This window comes from Equus asinus, chromosome 7 (genome assembly GCF_041296235.1).
Source record: "Equus asinus isolate D_3611 breed Donkey chromosome 7, EquAss-T2T_v2, whole genome shotgun sequence".
Classification (NCBI taxonomy): domain Eukaryota; kingdom Metazoa; phylum Chordata; class Mammalia; order Perissodactyla; family Equidae; genus Equus; species Equus asinus.
In genome coordinates, this window is record NC_091796.1 from 19,373 (window position 1) to 37,952 (window position 18,580).

Sequence of the window (18,580 nt, forward strand, 5' to 3'; positions counted from 1 at the left end):
GGCCACAGGGATGACAGCAATTATCTCACTTCCATCAGGTCTGGAATTCGACAGCATCCAGACTTCCTCCCACTCCTCAAGCCCTGGGCTTGCTGGTTGGTAACCTGCCTGCGTCACCTAGAATGCCGTTCATCCGTCTTCTTCAAGTATGTGGGTAGGAGCTGGCCCCGAGCAGGCTCCTCGGCCTCTCCCACCCATACAGGACAATGATGCTCCCTGTCAGCAATCAGCAATAACCTGTGACTCTTCTCAGGGCCAAAGACTCACACTCAGTTTCGGAAACGTCCCTTGAAGAGAGAGCCAGCACCTCTGTATGCAGTTTGCTCTCTCTCAGCTTGCTGAATGTGTATCTCCTAGACATTTAAAAAAATTCTACCTGGAATTTATTAAATTTTGCATAGATAATAAACTAACATACCAGGTCCTTTCTAACTTTCAGACCAGTGGACATCCTCAACCTTCTGTTTGGGATAGTTTTTCCTGACTCTGGAAATCTGGCATTTTCGTTTGCTAGCTTGCTTCACATGTGCCTTGTTTTGGAACTCTGTGGACACCCTGAGCACCTGGCCAGCCCGGTGTTTCTCTGATGGGCAGGACTGAAGCTCTGCACCTCTGCGATCGCAGTCCCTGGCATGTCACAGGATATTTAGTGAAATGGAATAAAAATTAAATTTTGGGTAATGCAATTTGGCAATCTGTATTAAAAGGTTTAGAGATATATGTACTCAATGGACTAGTAATTCTATTTTTAGGACTTGATTCTAATGAAATAATCAGAAAATAAGTAAATTCAAGAAACAGTATTATATAAAAGCAAAACATTGGAAACATCTTAAATATCCGATAATGGAATGATTAAAAGTTATGCCTATTTTCATATATGCAGTTCTTAAAAACCAAATTTTCTAAGAATATTTAATGAAAATTTTCTTTATATAACATGAAGTGAAAAAAGCATGTTGCAAAACTGGTAAAACAGCACAATCACAATTTTGTAAAAAATATAAATATATATGGAGAAAAATAAACAGAGATAAAATATACCAAAAGGCTAACAGAACTAACTGCTGAGTAGTATGAATATGGGGACTTTAACTTTTTTCTTTCACTTCTTAGTATTCTCCAGATTTCTTTTACAATTAATTTTGAGGAAATTTATAATTATACGACTTATAAATTACAATGATCCATAGTAGTACACTTTACAATAGTTTTTAACACTTATTTGTCCTGTCTTCTTAGCTTCATCACAGATTCCTCAAGGGCAGGATTTTGGCGTGGGCAGCCCGGAACCCGGAGCCCTCCAAGTAGTAAGCACTCAGGGACGTTGCTGGCCATCCCACCGGCCTTGTGGAAATCTTCCTTGTTACCAGACATACCTGGAGGCACTGAGGACCCTCCCCTCATCCTTTTCCTTTGACCCGCTAGACTGTGCCTTAGGTGCCTCCCTGCAGAGCCTTGGCCCACATCTGTCACCTGGCAGCGCGTACAGACAGGTGTGGCCAAAGGGTCGAGCCTTCGGTGGTTCCCACAGCATCCAAGACAATGGCCCAAATCAGCCCAAATCAGCCCCCTTACCGGGTGCCCCCGTGGAGGCAAACAAATCCGTGGCGGCGAGCTCGAGAGAGAAAGTGCAGGCGTTAGGTGGGGAGAGGGCGCCCTGTGCAGACGAGCGCTGCTGCTTTTCCCGGGCTCGGATTGTGAGCACCGGAGCGCGCACCCAGCCGGGAGCAGCGGCAGAGAGGGCGGGACGCAGGGGTATGTGGGCGGGTCCTTAGGGGCGGAAGCGGGTCCTCAGAGGGCGGGTCCTCGGGGCTCAGGGGGCGGGTCCTTGGCTGTAGGGGGCGGGTTCTCGGGGCTCAGGGGGTGGGCCCTCGGGGCGTAGGGCGGGTCCTCAGGGGGCGGGTCCTCGGGTGTGGGGGGCGGGTCCTCGGGTGTGCGGGGGCGGGTCCTCGGGTGTCGGGGGCGGGTCCTCGGGGCTCAGGGGGCGGGTCCTCGGGCGTGGGGGCGGGCCCTTGGGGCTCAGGGGGCGGGTCCTCGGGGCTCAGGGGGCGGTTCCTCGGATGTGGGGGTCGGGTCCTCGGGGTGCGGGGCGGGATTGGCGGCTGATCCCTGCGGAGCCGAGAGGGACGTGTCTCCTTGACGCTCGCAGGGCGGGTCCTGCGGGCGGAACGGGGCGGGACGTGTCTCCTTGGGGCTGGGGGGGGCGGGTCCTGGGGCGCGGGGCGGGGATTGGGGCGGGTCCTCGGGGCGGCGCGCGCCGGCGTGCCCTGCTCCTCCCGCGCGCGGCCCCTGGAGTCCCGAGGCGCGCGGCCAGCCCAGCTCGGGCCGCTGCACTCGGAGCGGCCGGGCGGCCGAGCGGGCGCGGGCCGGGGCGGGGGCCGGGGCCGGGGCCGGGGCTGCGGCCCCATCGTCCTTCTGAAGCCCCTGGAGCGAGGAGCGTGGGCGAGGACGAGGCTGAGCGGGGCCGGAACCATGAACCGGAGTTTCCACAAGTCTCAGACCCTGCGTTTCTACGACTGCAGCGCGGTGGAAGTCAAGAGCAAGGTGAGCCCGCCGGCGATGTGCGCCCCCCAAGCGAATGAATGGGCGCCCGCGGGGCCCTGGGCAGCGCGGGAGGGACTAGCGCCGGCGACAACTTCGGAGCGCGGCGCCGTCCGTGGGGCGCGCGGGGTCCGCCGTGCTTCCCGCCCTGCGCGCACACAAAGCCCGGCAGCCTGGTGGCGTCCAGCTGGGGCCGCGGCGCTCGAGGCTCCGGAGCCTCTGCCGGAGCGGCTCTTTTGTTCCACGAGCGGGACCGACCCGGCGCGCCGCGCGGTGGAGGGACGGCGTTTCCGGGGCGACCTGGGGGCTGCTCGGATTCGGGGCCGTGGAGGGGCCTCGGGGGCCCGGCCCTGGCGAGGACCCTGACCGCGCCGCCTCCTTCGCTGCGGAGGGGCCTCGGCACCGGCGAGGGGGAGACGGGCAGCCGGTCCCAGACCCCCGGCCCTGCGCGTCAGCGCCCAGCCCCCCGGCGCGCCCCAAGCCCAGACTCCCCGGGCGCGGCGGGCTGGCGGCCCCTCCCGCTGCCCGCGCCCCGGCCGGAGCGTGCCCGAACTTGCGGTGGCTGTGCGCGTTTGGGTAATTGGCTGATAGAATCTTGCGCTGCTGCCCTCTGCGGGGGCGGCTTCTCCGCGGCAGATGCTTTTGTTTGCTAGAGTCTGGGCAGTGGACCCCACGGGCGGAGGAGCCGCAGTTGTCCGCGATCTGGGAGGAGGGGGCCCCTCAGGCCTTTCGCTGACCGCTGCCGGGGAGCCGGCCCTATTTCCCTTTTCCTCTGCGCCCCCCACCCCTTGGTAAAGCAAGGCTGAGCAGCCTGAGTTGTGAGAGAGGGGCCGGAGGGTGGGCTCTGACCCCCAACTCCGCGCACACTTCGGGGGTGGGTCGGGTGTGGCGTGGCGCCGTCTCTGGGGAGTCCAGCGGCCCCCCTGCCCTGGCTGCCCCTACCTGCCAAGGAGGGCCCTTTGGTGTAGGATTTCCAGGGCATCTTTCGAGGATGGTGGGGGCGGGGGGGTGGGTATCTGCAATGAACCCAGCTGCAATGAGTTGCAGGATTTCAGCCTCAACTTGGGGGACATGATCTTTTTATGAACCCCTCATTTCTAATAAGATCACACTCTTACCCCGATGCTAATTCTGTGATCCTCGCCCCACCCTCCTCCCCTCTTTAGCCCAGGAGTGCCCCCACCCCCCAAACCCAACGTGCCCACTGTGAGTAGTATGCCGCAGAGAAGGACAGGCCTGAGTGGGAGCTCCACACAGTTGTTCTTTACTTTAGCTCAGTGGGAATGTGGCATTTTAGAGCTCATTGTCCGCTATAATAGCTACTGAACGCGTGTGGTCTCATTTTTTTAACTTTCTTTTGAGATCATCACAGATTCACAAGCAGTTGTGAGAAAGCATGCAGAGGTATCATAGCACCAAAGGTAACATCGTGTCTCAGGATGTCACATCCAGGACCTCATCCAATGTGTCCATGCCTGTTGAGGTCATAAACTTTTGTCCACCACCAGCACAGTCAAGATGCAGAACACTTCCATCACACGGGTCCCTCCTGCTGCCCTTTCACAGCCGCTCTCTGGTCCTGGGTGTAAACTGACTGGTGTCAATTTTAAATACTGTTCCTGAGTTGTGCTAGCTGCATTCCCTGTGCTCAGTAGCCACGTGTGGCTTGCAGCAGCCTGATCAGACACACAACTCAGAGGATCCATCCAGAGCGATAGATCCAGGGGAATACCCTCAGTGGGCCTCATCACGCAGTCCTGGACTGCTGGCACCCTGCAGGCCACTGGGGGCTGGAGAGTAAGAGCTGGCCTTTGCGTCTTCTCAGACCGGAGCTGTAGATGTTCTGGGGGCCCAGCCGGATGTTCTGCCTCCTGCAGCTCCCCAGTGAAGAAAGCATCTGCCCTGCCCGAGCCTGGGTTCAAGTTCAGATGTGAGTGCTCCCCTGCAGGTGAGCGGCAGAGCCGGAGTTTCATTTGAATTTTGGAGCGCCCCTGGAAGAGCCCCACAGACCTGGGCCCTCCTGGGCTGGCTAGTTATATGCTCTCCCCTTTGGGAGGAGGGGGCTGCCTTACTGTTTGTCCAGAGGGTCCCTGTGGCTCTTCCCTCTGTGCACACCTCCCCCTCAGTAGTTGGTAGTTGCTGCCATGGAGTCCGTCTCTGCAAGGAGCCTTTAGTCCAGCTTGTTGTCCAGGCATAGAAGGCAAAACTTTGTGACAACGATACCTTTATTTAACCTAAACGTCGCACCGTAACACTGGGTTTGTATGTGGGGAAATGGTGCCAGGGAGCTGATTCCAGCCAGGTCTGCCACCTGCCACCTCGTGAGGTTTCAGGCAAGTCATTTAGCTTTTCCGAGCCTTGGTTGTTTCATCTGTAAAATGAACATCGTGCTGTTTGCTTACCTCCCAAGACCAAATGAGGGGATGAGTGTGAAAGCACTTTGAAGACTGCAGAGTGCTCAGAGCTGCAAGAGTTAAGCACTGCAGATCAGAATTCTGTGGCATCTCAGGATATTACATCTGAAAATCACCTCTGATCCTCAGAACTTTTGGCATTAGCTGTCTGCCACAGCTGGGCACCTCCCAAAGCCATGGGGACGTTGTGTTGACGTGATGGCTCTCCCCCATCCTGTAGCCCCTTACACTTCCCCAGCCATTTCTGCTTAATACCTGTGATTCATCTGCTCCTCCCCAAACCAGCAGTTTGCTTCTCTGAGTCCTCAGTTCTGGTGCCCAGCCATTCTCCCACTTACTTTGACTTGTGCCTCTCCTCCCCTGAGACCGGCAGTGGCGAGGGCCGGACATGCGGGAGAGCAAGGCCCCTGGAGGGGTAGGTGGGGGCAGAGTAATTGGAGATGACTGTCATCTGAGGAGAAGACAGACAGCGGCACAGCGCCATTACGACTCTGCAGACGCCTTTGACTACGTACGTGTTTCGTCAGTCCCACCAGCACGTGCAGAGGCCTGAAGAGTCTAGAAGAGCATAGGCATCCCCTCAGCTGTGTGCTCTGCCCTGAGCCCCTGCCCTCTGGTGGAGGCCCTGCGTTACACGAGGTCCATGTTCTGGTGTCCTTCCCACTCGGATCTCATGCGTGTTCTCTCCAGCCTGTGTGCCCCGGGTTCTGTGGCTTTCCCCGACGTGAGATGCTCTCTGTAAGAACTTGCCCTTTCCTGATGACCCTCTCCTGCAAAGTCCGTCCGAAGCCTTCACCAGGCCAAGCTCCCTCCATCCTCTCACCCCTTCGTGTTCCTCTCGTCTCGTGGGACTTGTCACCATCTGGCACAGGGCTGTTTCTCAGAGCAGGGACCCAGGGCTGTGTCGACGCTCACAGGGCTTGTCGTGTCCCCCGTGCTTAGGGGAGACTGACACTTCTGAAGGTCAGTCTAATCATTGCTGCTTTGTTTGAATAATGCTGGAGGCTTTTTTGGATTCCAAACAAATGCAAATTTTGTAGAAAATTTAAAAACCACATCAGGCACCAAGAGGGTAGTTCTCCTATCCAAAGATGAGCCAGTGTTCACTGCTGCCCCGTGTGCCCCAGCCCTGTGCACGTCCTGTGCACGCACATGTGTTTGCTGTATAGAGTCAGGGTCAGGTTGTTGCAGGCATGTGACTGTAGCCTGCTTTCTCCCTTCAACTTAACAGTATGTAGCAAGTGTTTTCTCATGTCATTAATATCTTTAGAAAACATATTTTTAAATGACTACATAGTATTCCATCTTATGTGTAAGCCATAATTAATTTAACAATATCTTGTTTGGGTTATTTCTATATCTTTTCCATAGTAAACAATGCTGTGAATAACATCTTCATATTTTAATCTTTGTGTGAAGATTCCATATGTGTGTGTGTATCATGTAAAGTATATAGAGGGTACTGATCCTGTTAAACCAGCACAGAACTCTTATTATTTCCTTAGGACAAATTCCTAGAAGTGAAATTACTGGGTGACAAGTATGCACATTTTCAAAGCTTTGAGATCATATTGCTAAATTTCCTTCAGGAAAGTCTCCTTTACCGGTTTAGACGCTCTGCTTATCCGTCTCCATCCCTCCCCTCCCCTCCCCTCCCCTCCCCTCCCTCCAGCACCAGGTGTTTTCTTATTCTTTCCCAGTTAGAAAGTGAAACACCCTCACGCTGTTTTAGTTTGTGTTCTTGGGTTACTAGTGAATTGAAAGTTTTTATATTTGTTGGCTATCTGTGTGTCTATTTTCAGCTGCCTGTGTCTCTCCTGCATCCTTTTTTCTGTTAGTCTTCTGTTTTGTTGAGTTATGGAGCTGCTTGTCCACAGCAGAGTTTCCAGTCAGTGCAGATGGTGCTGAGGTGGCAGTGTTTTAGGTCCACATGTTTCCTCTGGTCCCCAGATCTTATCTCCAGCTGAGCTTGTTGGCCGCCAGTGCGGCAAGGACACACCCGTCCACCTGGTGGGCTGGAGCTGGGGCCAGGCCCTCCCTGTCGGATGGTTGGGCACCAGCCTCCCATGGGCCAGTTGAGAACCGCCTGAGACGGTTTGACTCACCTGTGTGTCAGCTACACCCTTCTGAGGTTCCGGATTTGTTGTATCTGTGCACGTCTGTGTCTAAACAGGTTCGGTGACTTGATTTGGGAAGTTGCATCTGGAGGAGACTCTCCTCGGGGACCCAGCAGAGAATGTCGGTCTGGCAGGCACACCTCTTGTGGGCTTGTGGCCTGTGAGTGGCAGGAAGCCCTGTGGACCCTCCAGGGGCACCCCAGCAAGCCAGGTGTCAAGCCCTTTCCTAGGACCCGCGACATTTCAGATGGAGGGCTCTCCCGGTTTAGGGAAGGGAAGGAGTGTCAGAGATTGGAAGATGCAGCCTTCAGGGTGTCTGCAGCTCTGACGTTTGTGAACCACGTCCAGAATCAGCGAAAACGAAGAGGCATCCTGACCCATTCCTGTGACAGGGCCACCTGGACTTTTAGAGGCCAGCAGGGAGGGTGTTTGGAATTACAACAGTGGTGGGCAAAGGGGCCTCAGGATCTAGGTCTTAGATTTGTGCAGCTGGCTGTTTACACATTTACTAGCTCCCTACCTCCAAAGATTTCTTCTTTACCATGAACCTGGGGAGTGATGGGAGTGAGGGGGTTGCTGTGCCCCATTTAGCCCCAACACACACCCTGCAGCCCTGCTCTGAGGCTGCCCTGGACACACTGGGGGTATAGAGATGGTCCAGGCTGGACACTGCCCTCTGTGCATAGGTTGTGTTCAGAAGTATTTCTTAAAATTTACTTAACTGCCTGCCCCAATATATATGTATATACATGCCAGACACTGTTCTAAATACACTGCAAATACTGACCCATTAATCTGCATCACAACCCTTCAGGAGGGCTTCTGCCATCACCCCCGTTACACAGGGCAGAGTGCTGAGGTCCAGGGAGCTTCACTAGGCTGCCCGAGGTTGGAGGGCACCAGCAGTCTGGCTGCAGAGTCCGTGCCCTTTACCAGGAGCTGTCTGTGGCCACTGGTGGAGGAGGGCTCCTGGCCCCCGTCCTCGGACAAGCCCTGAAGTCCAGGTCTTGATGTTGAAGCAGATTTTCCTGGCTCATGCCGTGTGGAGTGAGGCAGATGCCCTCCGGCTGTCTAGATTCAGAGCTTGTCGGGGAAGCAGTTCTGCTTTCCTTACATCGCTGTAGCAGGTTCTTGCTGTGTGGGCTTGAGGGAAGTCCTCTATTCAGTAGTTGTTCTTAAAAGTCTGATCCCACCACTCATCCGGTCATTTATTCGTTTACTGAGCAGCTGCTTTGTGCCAGGCATGGGGTTCATGCTGGGGTGCAGGGGTAGCCGGGATAGACAATGTGCCCAGCTTAGAAAGGTATGGTCCAGGGGTAACTCCGGTGGCCTAGTGGTTAGGTTCCACACACTCAGCTTCAGTGGCCCTGGTTCGGTTCCCAGACGCAGACCTACACCGCTGTTAGCAGCCATGCTGTGCTGGCAGTCCACAAACTACAACAATAGGGGAAGATTGGTACGGATGTTAGCTCAGGGCGAATCTTCCTCAGCAAAAGAGAGGTATGGTCCGTGAAGATTCATTCCGGCAGGTGGGCAGATTTGGGTGGGGTGGGTCCCGGGTCCTGCATCCTGGTATCCAAAGTGTCACCAAATCCCCAACTCCACAGCTCCCTGAGGCCAAAGGCTTCGGGCGCTAGCCTGCCGTCCCACCCGCCTCCAGGCACGCCACCTGCTCAGGTTGCTCTGAGATGAGTTGGAGCTGCTTCTCCCCTCATTGCTTCCAGAGCAGCTGGGCTCCAGTCTTCTGTCCTCATCTGGGCGCTTAGTCCTCTCCGCTGCTCTGCTGGCGGCAGCTCGGAGGATTAGCTGCGTTTCTCAGGAGTAAGCTCCAGGGAGAAATCCAGCATCTGAAATGTGAAGAGCAGCGCTGTGCATACAGTAGGTACCCAATAAATGCTGTTGAGTTGGATTCAGACGAGGAACACCTGGATTTTCTTGAAAACTGCAAGTTCAGAAGTGGTCTATTAGGATGCTTGAGAGAAGAACCACTTTTCAAGGAAGGTGACCCAAGCTTGATTCATGAGTTGGCTCATTCCTGGGGCATATCTGAGAGGGGTCAGCAGCCTTGTCCCCTCCCTGCTAGTGCCATGGGTGGGAGGGGGCAGAAGGGGGCAGAAATGAGCTTAATGAAAAAGAGACTTTGAAAGTTAAAAGGAAATTGATTGAGAAGTCCCAGTGTGTATTTCTGCCGTTGTCAGTGCCTCCTACTAGCCTCAGTGCTGAATTATGGCTGAGAGCTGCAGGCCCGGCCGCGGCTCCTCCTCAGAGCCGGTACTAGGGTGTCTCCAGGAGTGTGCTCACACCCCTTCCTGGTCACCCGCTGACCTTACATGCCTCTTCGTCCAGAGCCAGGTGGCAGCCCCGTGCCCCCGCAGGACCGGGGAGCAGCACCAGGGCGCCCCTGCAGCTGTGACACAGTTACCGTGATGCTCTATTCCCTGTCCTGGGTCAGTCCCTCCCAGGTTCCTGGCATCCAGGGACGTGTCTCCCACACATCCATCCTCGTCTCTCCCCAAGGCCGTGTTCCTTGTTGGGCTCTGTGCAGGCTCTTGCGGCAGAGGAGACCAAGAGAGTGGGCTCCACTCCCCATCCCCAGCCAGAGCATCTGCTCCATATTTTGGGGTACATGTGTAGCATTTTAATTAGGGAAAGAAAAAAAGCTATTGCTGCTTAAAGAGATTGAAAATCACGAAAGCCCTCCTGTGGGGCCCAGCCCTCTTAAATCCTTAACGTGTCCCCCTACCCGGTCCAGGGGCTGGCCTTGCAGCCCCCTGATCCTTTCCTACTCTCACCCACGGAGCTCAGCCTGTGGAGCTCAGGCATGTCTGAAGGCTGAAAGCTCAGCCTTTTCAGGAAGCTGTTCCAGACCTCTGACACGGCAAGGTCTCTGCTGTGTGAAGTTTAGTGTGTGTGACAGTAAAGTACACTAATCTCAGGTGGGCAGCTTGATGAAATTTTATGTGTTTGCACACCCAGATGACCACTATGCAGATCAAAGTATGGACCATTCCAGCACCAAGGAGGGTTCCTTCATGTCCTGTGTCATCAGCACCCACCCCCAGTGTAAGCACCATCAGGGTCTCTGATACCAAAGATGAGTGTGCTGGCTCTGGGATGCGATGTGACCACACGCTCTGTCATCGAGCCTGCCCATGTGGTGTGTGTCAGTGGATCTTATTGTGATGGTGCTGAGTGTTCTGTTGTGCATCCGCCTGTGTTGATGGAGGTCCGCTCATTCCTGGCGTTTGATGCCCAAAGCCGCGTGCATGTCCTCTTCAGCGCACCAGCCATTGGCCATACTCTGGCATCACGGCACAGAGCTGGCCAGGGGTGGGCCACAGCTCAGGGTGGCTGGTCCCAACTCAGACGTGCAGTCTCTGACCCTGGCCTTGACACGATTTGGGTGGAGCAGCTGCCATAGGGGGTCTGAGGATTTGGGGGTTCCTGAAGGCCTTGAACCACAGCCTAAGTGTTTGTTGATTAATAAATCAGGAAGAGATTCTTCATCTTATAGAATTGAAGGTTCCCACCGCTGATGTGTGAAGGGGCTCTCATAGTCCTTTGTTTAATTCTGTGGCTTGAATTGTTGCTTTCGTGCCTTCCTGGGCTTTCCTTCAGTCCACACCAGCTTCTATGCACCCTTCTGGTGGCTGGGCATTGTGGGAGAAGCTGATAGACAAGGTGACCAGGGCCAGGCTGGGTGCTACTGCGTGGTCACGGCACAGCTCGTGCCACAGGTCTCTGCAGATGGAAGACCTTCCTTCTAAAGTGCCTGAGTTTCCATGTGGAATGAAGACCCCCCGCAGCTGCGAGCAGATGGGCTGCTGCTCCCTAGAGGGTTGCCTGTGTCGCTGCCCACAGCTCCCCGCTGTACGGACCTGAGGATATTGGTGAATTCCCATGCAACGGCCCTCCCTGCCCTTCCTGCAAGTCCTGCCCAGTGACCGGGTGTTTATTTTCCATCTTATCACATCAGTGTGCTTGTCAAAAGCTGGTTTATACGTCGGCCAGTGTGCACAGCAGGTCTCGATCTGTGCCATTGCTCCTGAGACGGGACATGAGTGCTGATGCACAGTCTGGAAAGTTCCCCCTCAAGCGGCCGCTTTTTGGGGATGTGTGGGGTTGTGAAAGGACCCTGAGGCCCCTGGGTAAGGGCTGTAGAAGAGAAAATTGTGAGGGCGTTAATGCTGTGGTCTTTAGGTACTCAGCTGTGCTAGAGGAATATGAAGACTAAAGTGATGTTAGTATCCTGTTTCCCATGGCTGGGGGGCTGGAGCCGCTGGCTCCCCACCCACAGTCCTGACCTCACTTCCCTTGCTGGTCTGGAATAATAACAGGGTGTTGCTATGGGAGAAAACAAACTTCTGCGTCTGTAGGATGGCCCCTCACATGGAGGAGGAGGTGGGCTGTGGTCACCTCGAACCGTCAGCAGCTGTATGGGTGCAAGCGTAAGATGGGGCACAGACCCAGGCTGCACGAGAACGTGCCCTTCTGCCTGGGAGGTGGTGGGGAGGCTACATGTGTCTGGGCAGACACTGGCAGATGCCAAGGAGATGCCCTCATGAGAAACAGTGTGTGGAGGAAGCCCCACTCTGCTCCTCTGCAGACGGGCTGCCCTGCACTGGCAGAGGTTGTCTCTCCTCACCATGAGCTTGGTGTCACCTATCCCCCCACCAGGAGCAGCTCCCGGGATGTGGCCCCATCGCTGGTCAGTGGTGCCTCTTCTTAGCCCAGGCGGTCATGGGCTCTGGGCACAGCCTGGCTGAGGATCAGCACTGGGCCCTTGAGAGTGGACAAGCGTGTGCCGTTGGGCTTGCCCTGCGGTTCTTCCTCCTGTGTGTTTCTCGGGGCACACAGTCTCTGGGCTCCTTCCTGCCATAGGAGCCCGGCCCAGCCTGCTGGGAGAAGACGCCACCCAGGTCACATCACTGGAGGAGAGTCCAGGCAGGTGTGGCCTTCTCTTATCAGCTTCAGTGGGGTCTCACGTTCATTCCTTTCTCAGCGCTTCCACTGTGTGCTGGGCTTTCTGCTGCCCACCTGCTAGGCTCTCAGCATAGATGTTTTCCTTGATGCTTACGACACCTTATGCATGGGCTGTAGGGAGGGGGACTAGGAGCTTGACCAGGCTGTTAACTCGCCCAACCCAGGTCCCAGCTGTCTGTGGCCAAACCAGGTGTTAAACTCTGAATTGCTACACCATCCTGCTTCCATCTAGTTCCCCTCATCTCCTGATTCCACCTCCTGGAAAACAGACAACACCTACCTACTCCAGATGTGCTCTGAAGTCACAGCGTGTGTCCCCCCCACCCCCCCCAACATGTCCCGGACACCGGCTCAGGGCTGGGCTGCTTCCTAAATATCCCTTGTGCATCCTGTGAAACCCACATGAGCTCTGGCCAGTGTATGGTCTGTTTGGTGGGAGATGGGTGAGTGCAGGGAGCCTGGCTGCTCTCCCACTTCCTTCTGTAGCATCACATGGGCCCTCTGCAGCTGTGGTCAGAGTGTCAGTGACCGCCCAGGTCCCTGGCACGCTGGACGTGTCACTTAGTGGAGGCTCCTTGAATTGCATGGCGGGGGATGGGCACTGCCTGCTGCGCTCCGAGTCTCCACCCAGAGCTGTGGGATTTGGGTCACACTCATGAGCACAGCTTTTCTCTCATGGAATTATAAAAGTTGTTTCATCTTGAAAAATGGCCCTGAGAAATAACTGCTTGCCAGTGATGCCAGGGACAGGGCCTCAGAAAGCAATGACTCCTACTCAGAAATTAGGAAGATGCCTCAACTGTAGACGGGGCTGCTGCTGTCAAAGACCCACAACATGCTTACTGCTCTGCTCTCTATAAATCACACATGCGAAGATCTCTCTTTATTGTGTTTGCACGATAAAGTTTGGGTCTCTGAGAAGGCCTGGATAGGCAGCCCTGTGAATGCCTGAGTAGGTCCGCTCTGCAAACCTGCCATGCGCCCCTCCACGTGCGACCGCCCTCCCAAGCACGCTTGGCCGGGAGGACGCAAGCTCACAAACAGGCTGATGGAGGGAAGAGCTGCTGGGATCTCTCTCAGCATAGCACGCATATTCATAGTAAGTTCTCATAACAACCCTATGAGGAATTTTTTTGTCCCTTTTACAAAGGAGGAAATACACTCAGAGAAGTTTAAATGATCCAGAGTCAGGCAGCCAGTAGGGGTGAGGCAGGAATGTGGACCTGGTGCGTGATCGCAGCCCTGCTCTGAGGAACTCTGCCCTGCAGTCTATACTGATAAGACACCGCTGCCCCAGGCCTCAGGATGCAGCCTCGCTTGCCTACGCAGGCTGGGGTTGCAGGCCTCCGCCTGAGTGAATTTCTGTTTCAGGAAAGCCCCAGAAGGCCCGTGAACAGCCTATGTTCACCCCTGCAGGCTCTGGCCCAGGAGGCCCGGCAGCCCGCCAGCTCCACCTCTCACAGCACCAGGGCCTCCCACACCTTTACCCCCAGCTCCTAGAGAGCTGGTCTCTGTTTCACACTGCTTCCCTCACCCACGGCCCTCCTTGTCCACACTGTCAGCTGGCTCGGCCTCCCTTCCAGCCTGAGGAGTCCCTTCCTACCTGGGGTATCCCTGCCCTGCCCTCCCGCTTGGAGTTCTTGCCCCTGCCATTGCAGCTCTTCAGGTCCTGTCTAAATTCCCTCCTGTATTAGCCTCAGTTCCTTTGTTTACAGGCTTGTGACTGTGGGCAGTTTGTTGAATCCATCTAGGTCTCAGGCTTCTGGTCTGTAAAATGGGAAGAGAGACACCTCTGGGTTGCTGTTAGGATTAAGGAGCACATGCAGCCAAAGCTTGGCATTGACCACACCTTCTCTCCCATCCTGGAAGCCCCTGCCGGGCAGAGAGCATGACCCATGTTCCTGAGTCCCTGTGTCCTCCACTCTCAGCCCAGCCCACACCTCCATTTAGCAGTGCTGGGTCACGGGTACAGATCACACTTGTGAACTGCAGCACACATGCATGAGCAGAGGACCACACATGTGCACATCCGTCTGGAGCATACATGCATGCTTGGTGGTGACCACAAATACAGTGGGTTCATGGTCCCCAGCAGTCACCTGGGCAGCCTCATGCAGGACTTGGTGCTTGTCTGGGTAGTTCTGCAGGCGCCAACGCTGAGCCGTCATCACTCTGGATCAAGATGGGTGGACAGAGCACAGGAAGGGGCCAGCTCTGCCATCGGCTCCACCCTGTCTGAATCACAGGTCTGTGGCCCGATTTTAAACTGTCCCAACGTGTCAGTCCAGGAAGTCATCCCATGGCAGGTCCCACGTTCCAACAGATGATTTGTTAGGATGACAGCCTGTGCTTCCTGATCGTTCCCATACGGAGGTCTTTCCACAGTTCTCTGTATGGCATGTGTGCACATGTGCTCCTTGGCCCTGTCCTGAGTTGTCCCGAGGTGCTTGCATTTACCCTACAAATGCACACTTCTGAGATCTTTTCCGATTAGATCCATCCCCACTTCCTGACAGAAGCCCTGACCCTGCTCTAGGTGGGGAGGGGCTCTGATGGCCTCAGAGAGTCCATTCCTTTACCAGTGATTGATTGACAGACGGGCATGTGACCCCGCTCTGGACGATGAGACGTGAGGGTCTTCTTCCTCTGAATGTTGTGTTGATTGTGACTTCAAGACCCAGCTGGATGAATGGGGGGCATCAGAGATAACAGGCTGTGGACCATCCCTGCAGCGTCCTGACACAGGTGGTGGGTTCTGGTGTCTGGCTCCTTGGGCTGTCTGGGCTCATTCCAGCCATGCTGTGGGTGAAGCGCCCTGCCCTCTCTTCACCTGATTGTTTCCTCTTCTCATACACACGGTTTAGGTCAGGACCTATGTCATACAGTTTCTTCATTTGCATTTCTCAGTTTGCAATTACACATTTACACATGTGATTGCTGTTCAACATCGGGCTCTCGAACCAGCCGTCAGCCCCATGAAGACGCTCAGCACTAGCGCAGGGCCCAGCCCATATCTGGATTTCAGCAAAATTTTGAATGAATGAATACTAAAAAACAGCCAATAGTCAGGAGTAGCAAGATGCTTACTGGGATGTTTACAACCTTCTTTTCAGACTTTAATGTGCACATGATTTTACCAGAAAGATGGGTTTGTTTGGGAATAGCAGAGGAATTGCAATTTGGGACAAGCAAGCTATAGCAAAAGCCCTAGGCAAGTCCAGCAAGCAAAGGGGAGGAACATTACTTCACAGAAAAGAAGGGGGAAGTCGGGAGGGTTGTTTTGAAGGAAAATCCATTGGAGAAAAGCGAGAATTCAGGGTGGGGATGTTCTCATGCAGAGTTGCAAGGGTCCTCGATTTCTGTTTGGGGTCCAGCTGCAGTTCTTCCTGTGGGGTGTGCAGTTGGTGATTCTTCCTGTTGATGACTCCTTTCTCTTGGGGTCCCTAGTTGACCATCTTTCCTGTAATTGACCCGGGTGGTACTGCTGGGAGACCCTCCTGGCCTCCTGACTCCATTTAAACTGAGGTTTCCCTTTATTAATTCTCACTAAACCCTTTCTAAAACAGCACTGCTGTTGGCTTCATCACATTTCATCCTGAGAACGTGCTTCCTCTGTTTGATGAGCTTTCAGAGTTTCCATTTTTCACCATTGTAAATACTTTGAAGAACATTTTCCATGAGAATCTATCTGTGCTTGTAAGGTGACCTCCTGAGGTTGACTGCACACACAGGAGGCATGGGGGCGGGGCCTCGGGGGGGGCGGGCCTGGGGGGGTCACAGCTGCAGTGTGGGGATGGGGCCTCAGGGGGCGCAGTTTCAGTGATGGCTTCAATGGGGGTGAGCTCATTGGGGGTGCAGTCTCGGTGGAGACTGGAGATGGGATGTTGGTTGGAGGCAGGGCCTCGGCGGGGTTGGGGCCGCAGGGTCCAGAACGCTGGGTTGGGTCCTTTGCTGCAGTGACGGGCTCAGAAAGCTGCCGCGATACCCCGGGTAACGTGTGTGCATCGTTTGAAGTCTGCTCATGAAACAGACTTTAATGACATTATAAGGGGCGGTCCGTGTGTGAAAGGACATAGGAGCCTCCTGGATGCCCCTTGGGAATATCTTTTATCCCAGATAAAGAAAACATTTTACGATGGGAAATGACCGAGGAAACCTGGGTGCATCGGCCCCAGGCCCCTGCCGGGGAGCCGTCAGTGGGTGCTGGAGTGAGAAGATTTAGTGTCTGGGACCCTCTGGGAGGAGTCTGGCCCTGAGGGTTTTAGGTGAGATACTGCTCTGGCGGTGGTTCTGATCGTACTGCAGTGATGAAGTGGAAGCAGTTGCGCGGCAGTTCGCCTGCTCTGCCGGCCGTCCACGCCTCGTCTCGTCGGACCTCACCAAGGCCCGTCGTACGGATGGGGTGACAGGTTCAGAGAGGCTGAGGGGCTTGCCCCGAGTCTCCCAAGTCCCCGAGCAGGAGCGATGGAGGCAGAAGGGAGCGGGTGGCCTTGTGCTGTGATGCTCTGTGTGTCCATTTGGTCCAGCCTGGCTTATGAGGTGCACGTGACCTCTCTCCCTCCCTCACCTACTGTGCTCTCCTTTTCCCCATGGCATCATCACCTTCTCACTTGCTCTATGATGTAGGTGTTCACTCTGTCTACTGTTTACTGTCTGTCTTCTCCACTAGGATGTAAGTTTCATGAGGGCGAGTCTTCTTTCTGATTTGTTCGCTGGCGTTCCCCAGAGTGTAGGATGGTACCTGGTGCTCAGAGCCACACCATGAATATTGATTAGGTGAATGAAACACAGCCCTACCTTACACTTGCTATTCCTTCAGTAAATGTACTTTGAGGGCCTACTGCATGCCAAGGTGTGGGGGGGATAAAATGGAGACCACATTTTCTTTTATGACTGTGAGGCCCAGCAGAGGAATATATTCATTCAATGAATAAGTTCCTGCTTGGTAGTTTGGAGGAGTGAATTCATGTCACTTAAATGACACCTTTGTCAAAGCATCCTGGGGTCGGGTGGTTCTTGGAGTCGCTCTCTTGTGAAAGGGAGCAGAGAAAGCAAAGGGTGCTTCTCACACCTTCTCCTTCTAGAGTCGTTTCTGCTGAAGAGAGGGGGGTAGGTGGAGAGTAAGTGGAAGTGACCTCAGAGGAGACCCTGTGGCCACCAGTGGAGGCACAGCTGCTGACCGCAAGACCCCGCTGTCCAGAGCAGGGGTAAGTGGTGGTCACAGTGATGACTGCACCTCCTTCTGGGACGATAGTTTGGAAACAAAACCTTTTTTCAAGAAGACACCCAGGACCTTCAGACAGCTGCTGGGTATAGTTGAGACCACGTGGGCCTTTGTGTCTTTAAAACGGGCACTTAATGTCAGGCTGCACCCTCTGAAACGAAGCCTCAGCCAACGCCCAGGCTTACCACAGTGTGCTTTACACGCTTAGTTTTAAGGTGTCCGGTTTAGGCACCCGTTTGCAAATACTCATTGAGATGTTGCCTCCTTGGTTTTGCAGGTGACAGCGACTTCACCTTGGTACTGACATGAGGGAGGGGGGCCTGCATCTGGCTTCCAATCGTGTACTGTTGCAAATATAAGGAGTAAGGGCAAGGCTGGTGCAGATTCTGGGACCTGGGCCATGACTTCACACTCGTGTCTCCTCCTGAGATTCTGTGTTGTGACTGTCAGTGTCAACTTAATTAAAATTGTAGAGTTTTTTTTTTTAAAACTGGTCAACAGAAGTCGAACATTAATCCAATGAAGGTTTGAGTGCCTACCATATACCAGGGCCTGTGCTTCGCCAGAACAACCAGACCCTGCTCTCACAGGCTTGTGGTCCAGGGTGAGCTGTGGCAGTTTCCTGCCATCACTCATATGATAACTAAAAATTTGTGGCTTCTTGGGGTTTGGGAGTTGTCTTAGAAGTGACCCAGTTACTAAGCAGATTTTGACTGGTAAAGGCTCTTAATGCCTGGCTCCTGTGGCCTTGCCTGGTGAGTCTGATGACATCCCGTTGTGTCCCTGTGGGCACCTTACAAACCTGGAGCCAGGTGACTTAACCTTTCTCAAGTTCAGGGGCATCTGTGAGTCTGAGATACCTCCCCCACAGGACCAGGAGCACAGAGAGGATCAGTGTGGGGAGGGAATATAGATACAATTGTACCAACACGGGATATATTGCTTCACGTGCCTGAGATACTTTTGGAGGAAGGGCACAGACAACTGGTTGGTTCCTGTGGGGAGGCAGCTGCGTGGCCGAGAGACTCTTCGCTGAATACCCTTGGAATTTTGAACTGTGTGGTTCTGTCCCTATTCAAACCATGAAGAAAACATACCAAACTGTGTGTGATCCTAAGGTTCAAAAAAAAGCGTGCATGTTAGAGAAGCCTGGTAGAACATCCCCTCACACTGCAGAGGTGTCTGTCAGAGGTCCCTGCATGGGACTGGCCCAGGTGGGACTGAACAGCCCCAGAACAGGTAAGCTGTGGGCTCCAGGTGGCACCTGAAGCATCATGCCAGACACTAGACTTTGATTT

The 18,580-nt window shown here is 54.5% G+C and overlaps 1 protein-coding gene across 1 annotated transcript in view; it reads left to right on the forward strand.

The window, feature by feature from the left end:
* The first annotated feature begins 2,280 nt into the window (after positions 1 to 2,280).
* Positions 2,281 to 18,580, forward strand: part of PARD6G (par-6 family cell polarity regulator gamma) — a 96,326-nt gene continuing 80,026 nt past the window's right edge. The window contains exon 1 of the mRNA XM_044743990.2: positions 2,281 to 2,547. Within this exon, the coding sequence (XP_044599925.1) occupies positions 2,476 to 2,547 (72 nt within the window). The 5' untranslated portion in view covers positions 2,281 to 2,475. The remainder of the gene's footprint in view (positions 2,548 to 18,580) is intronic.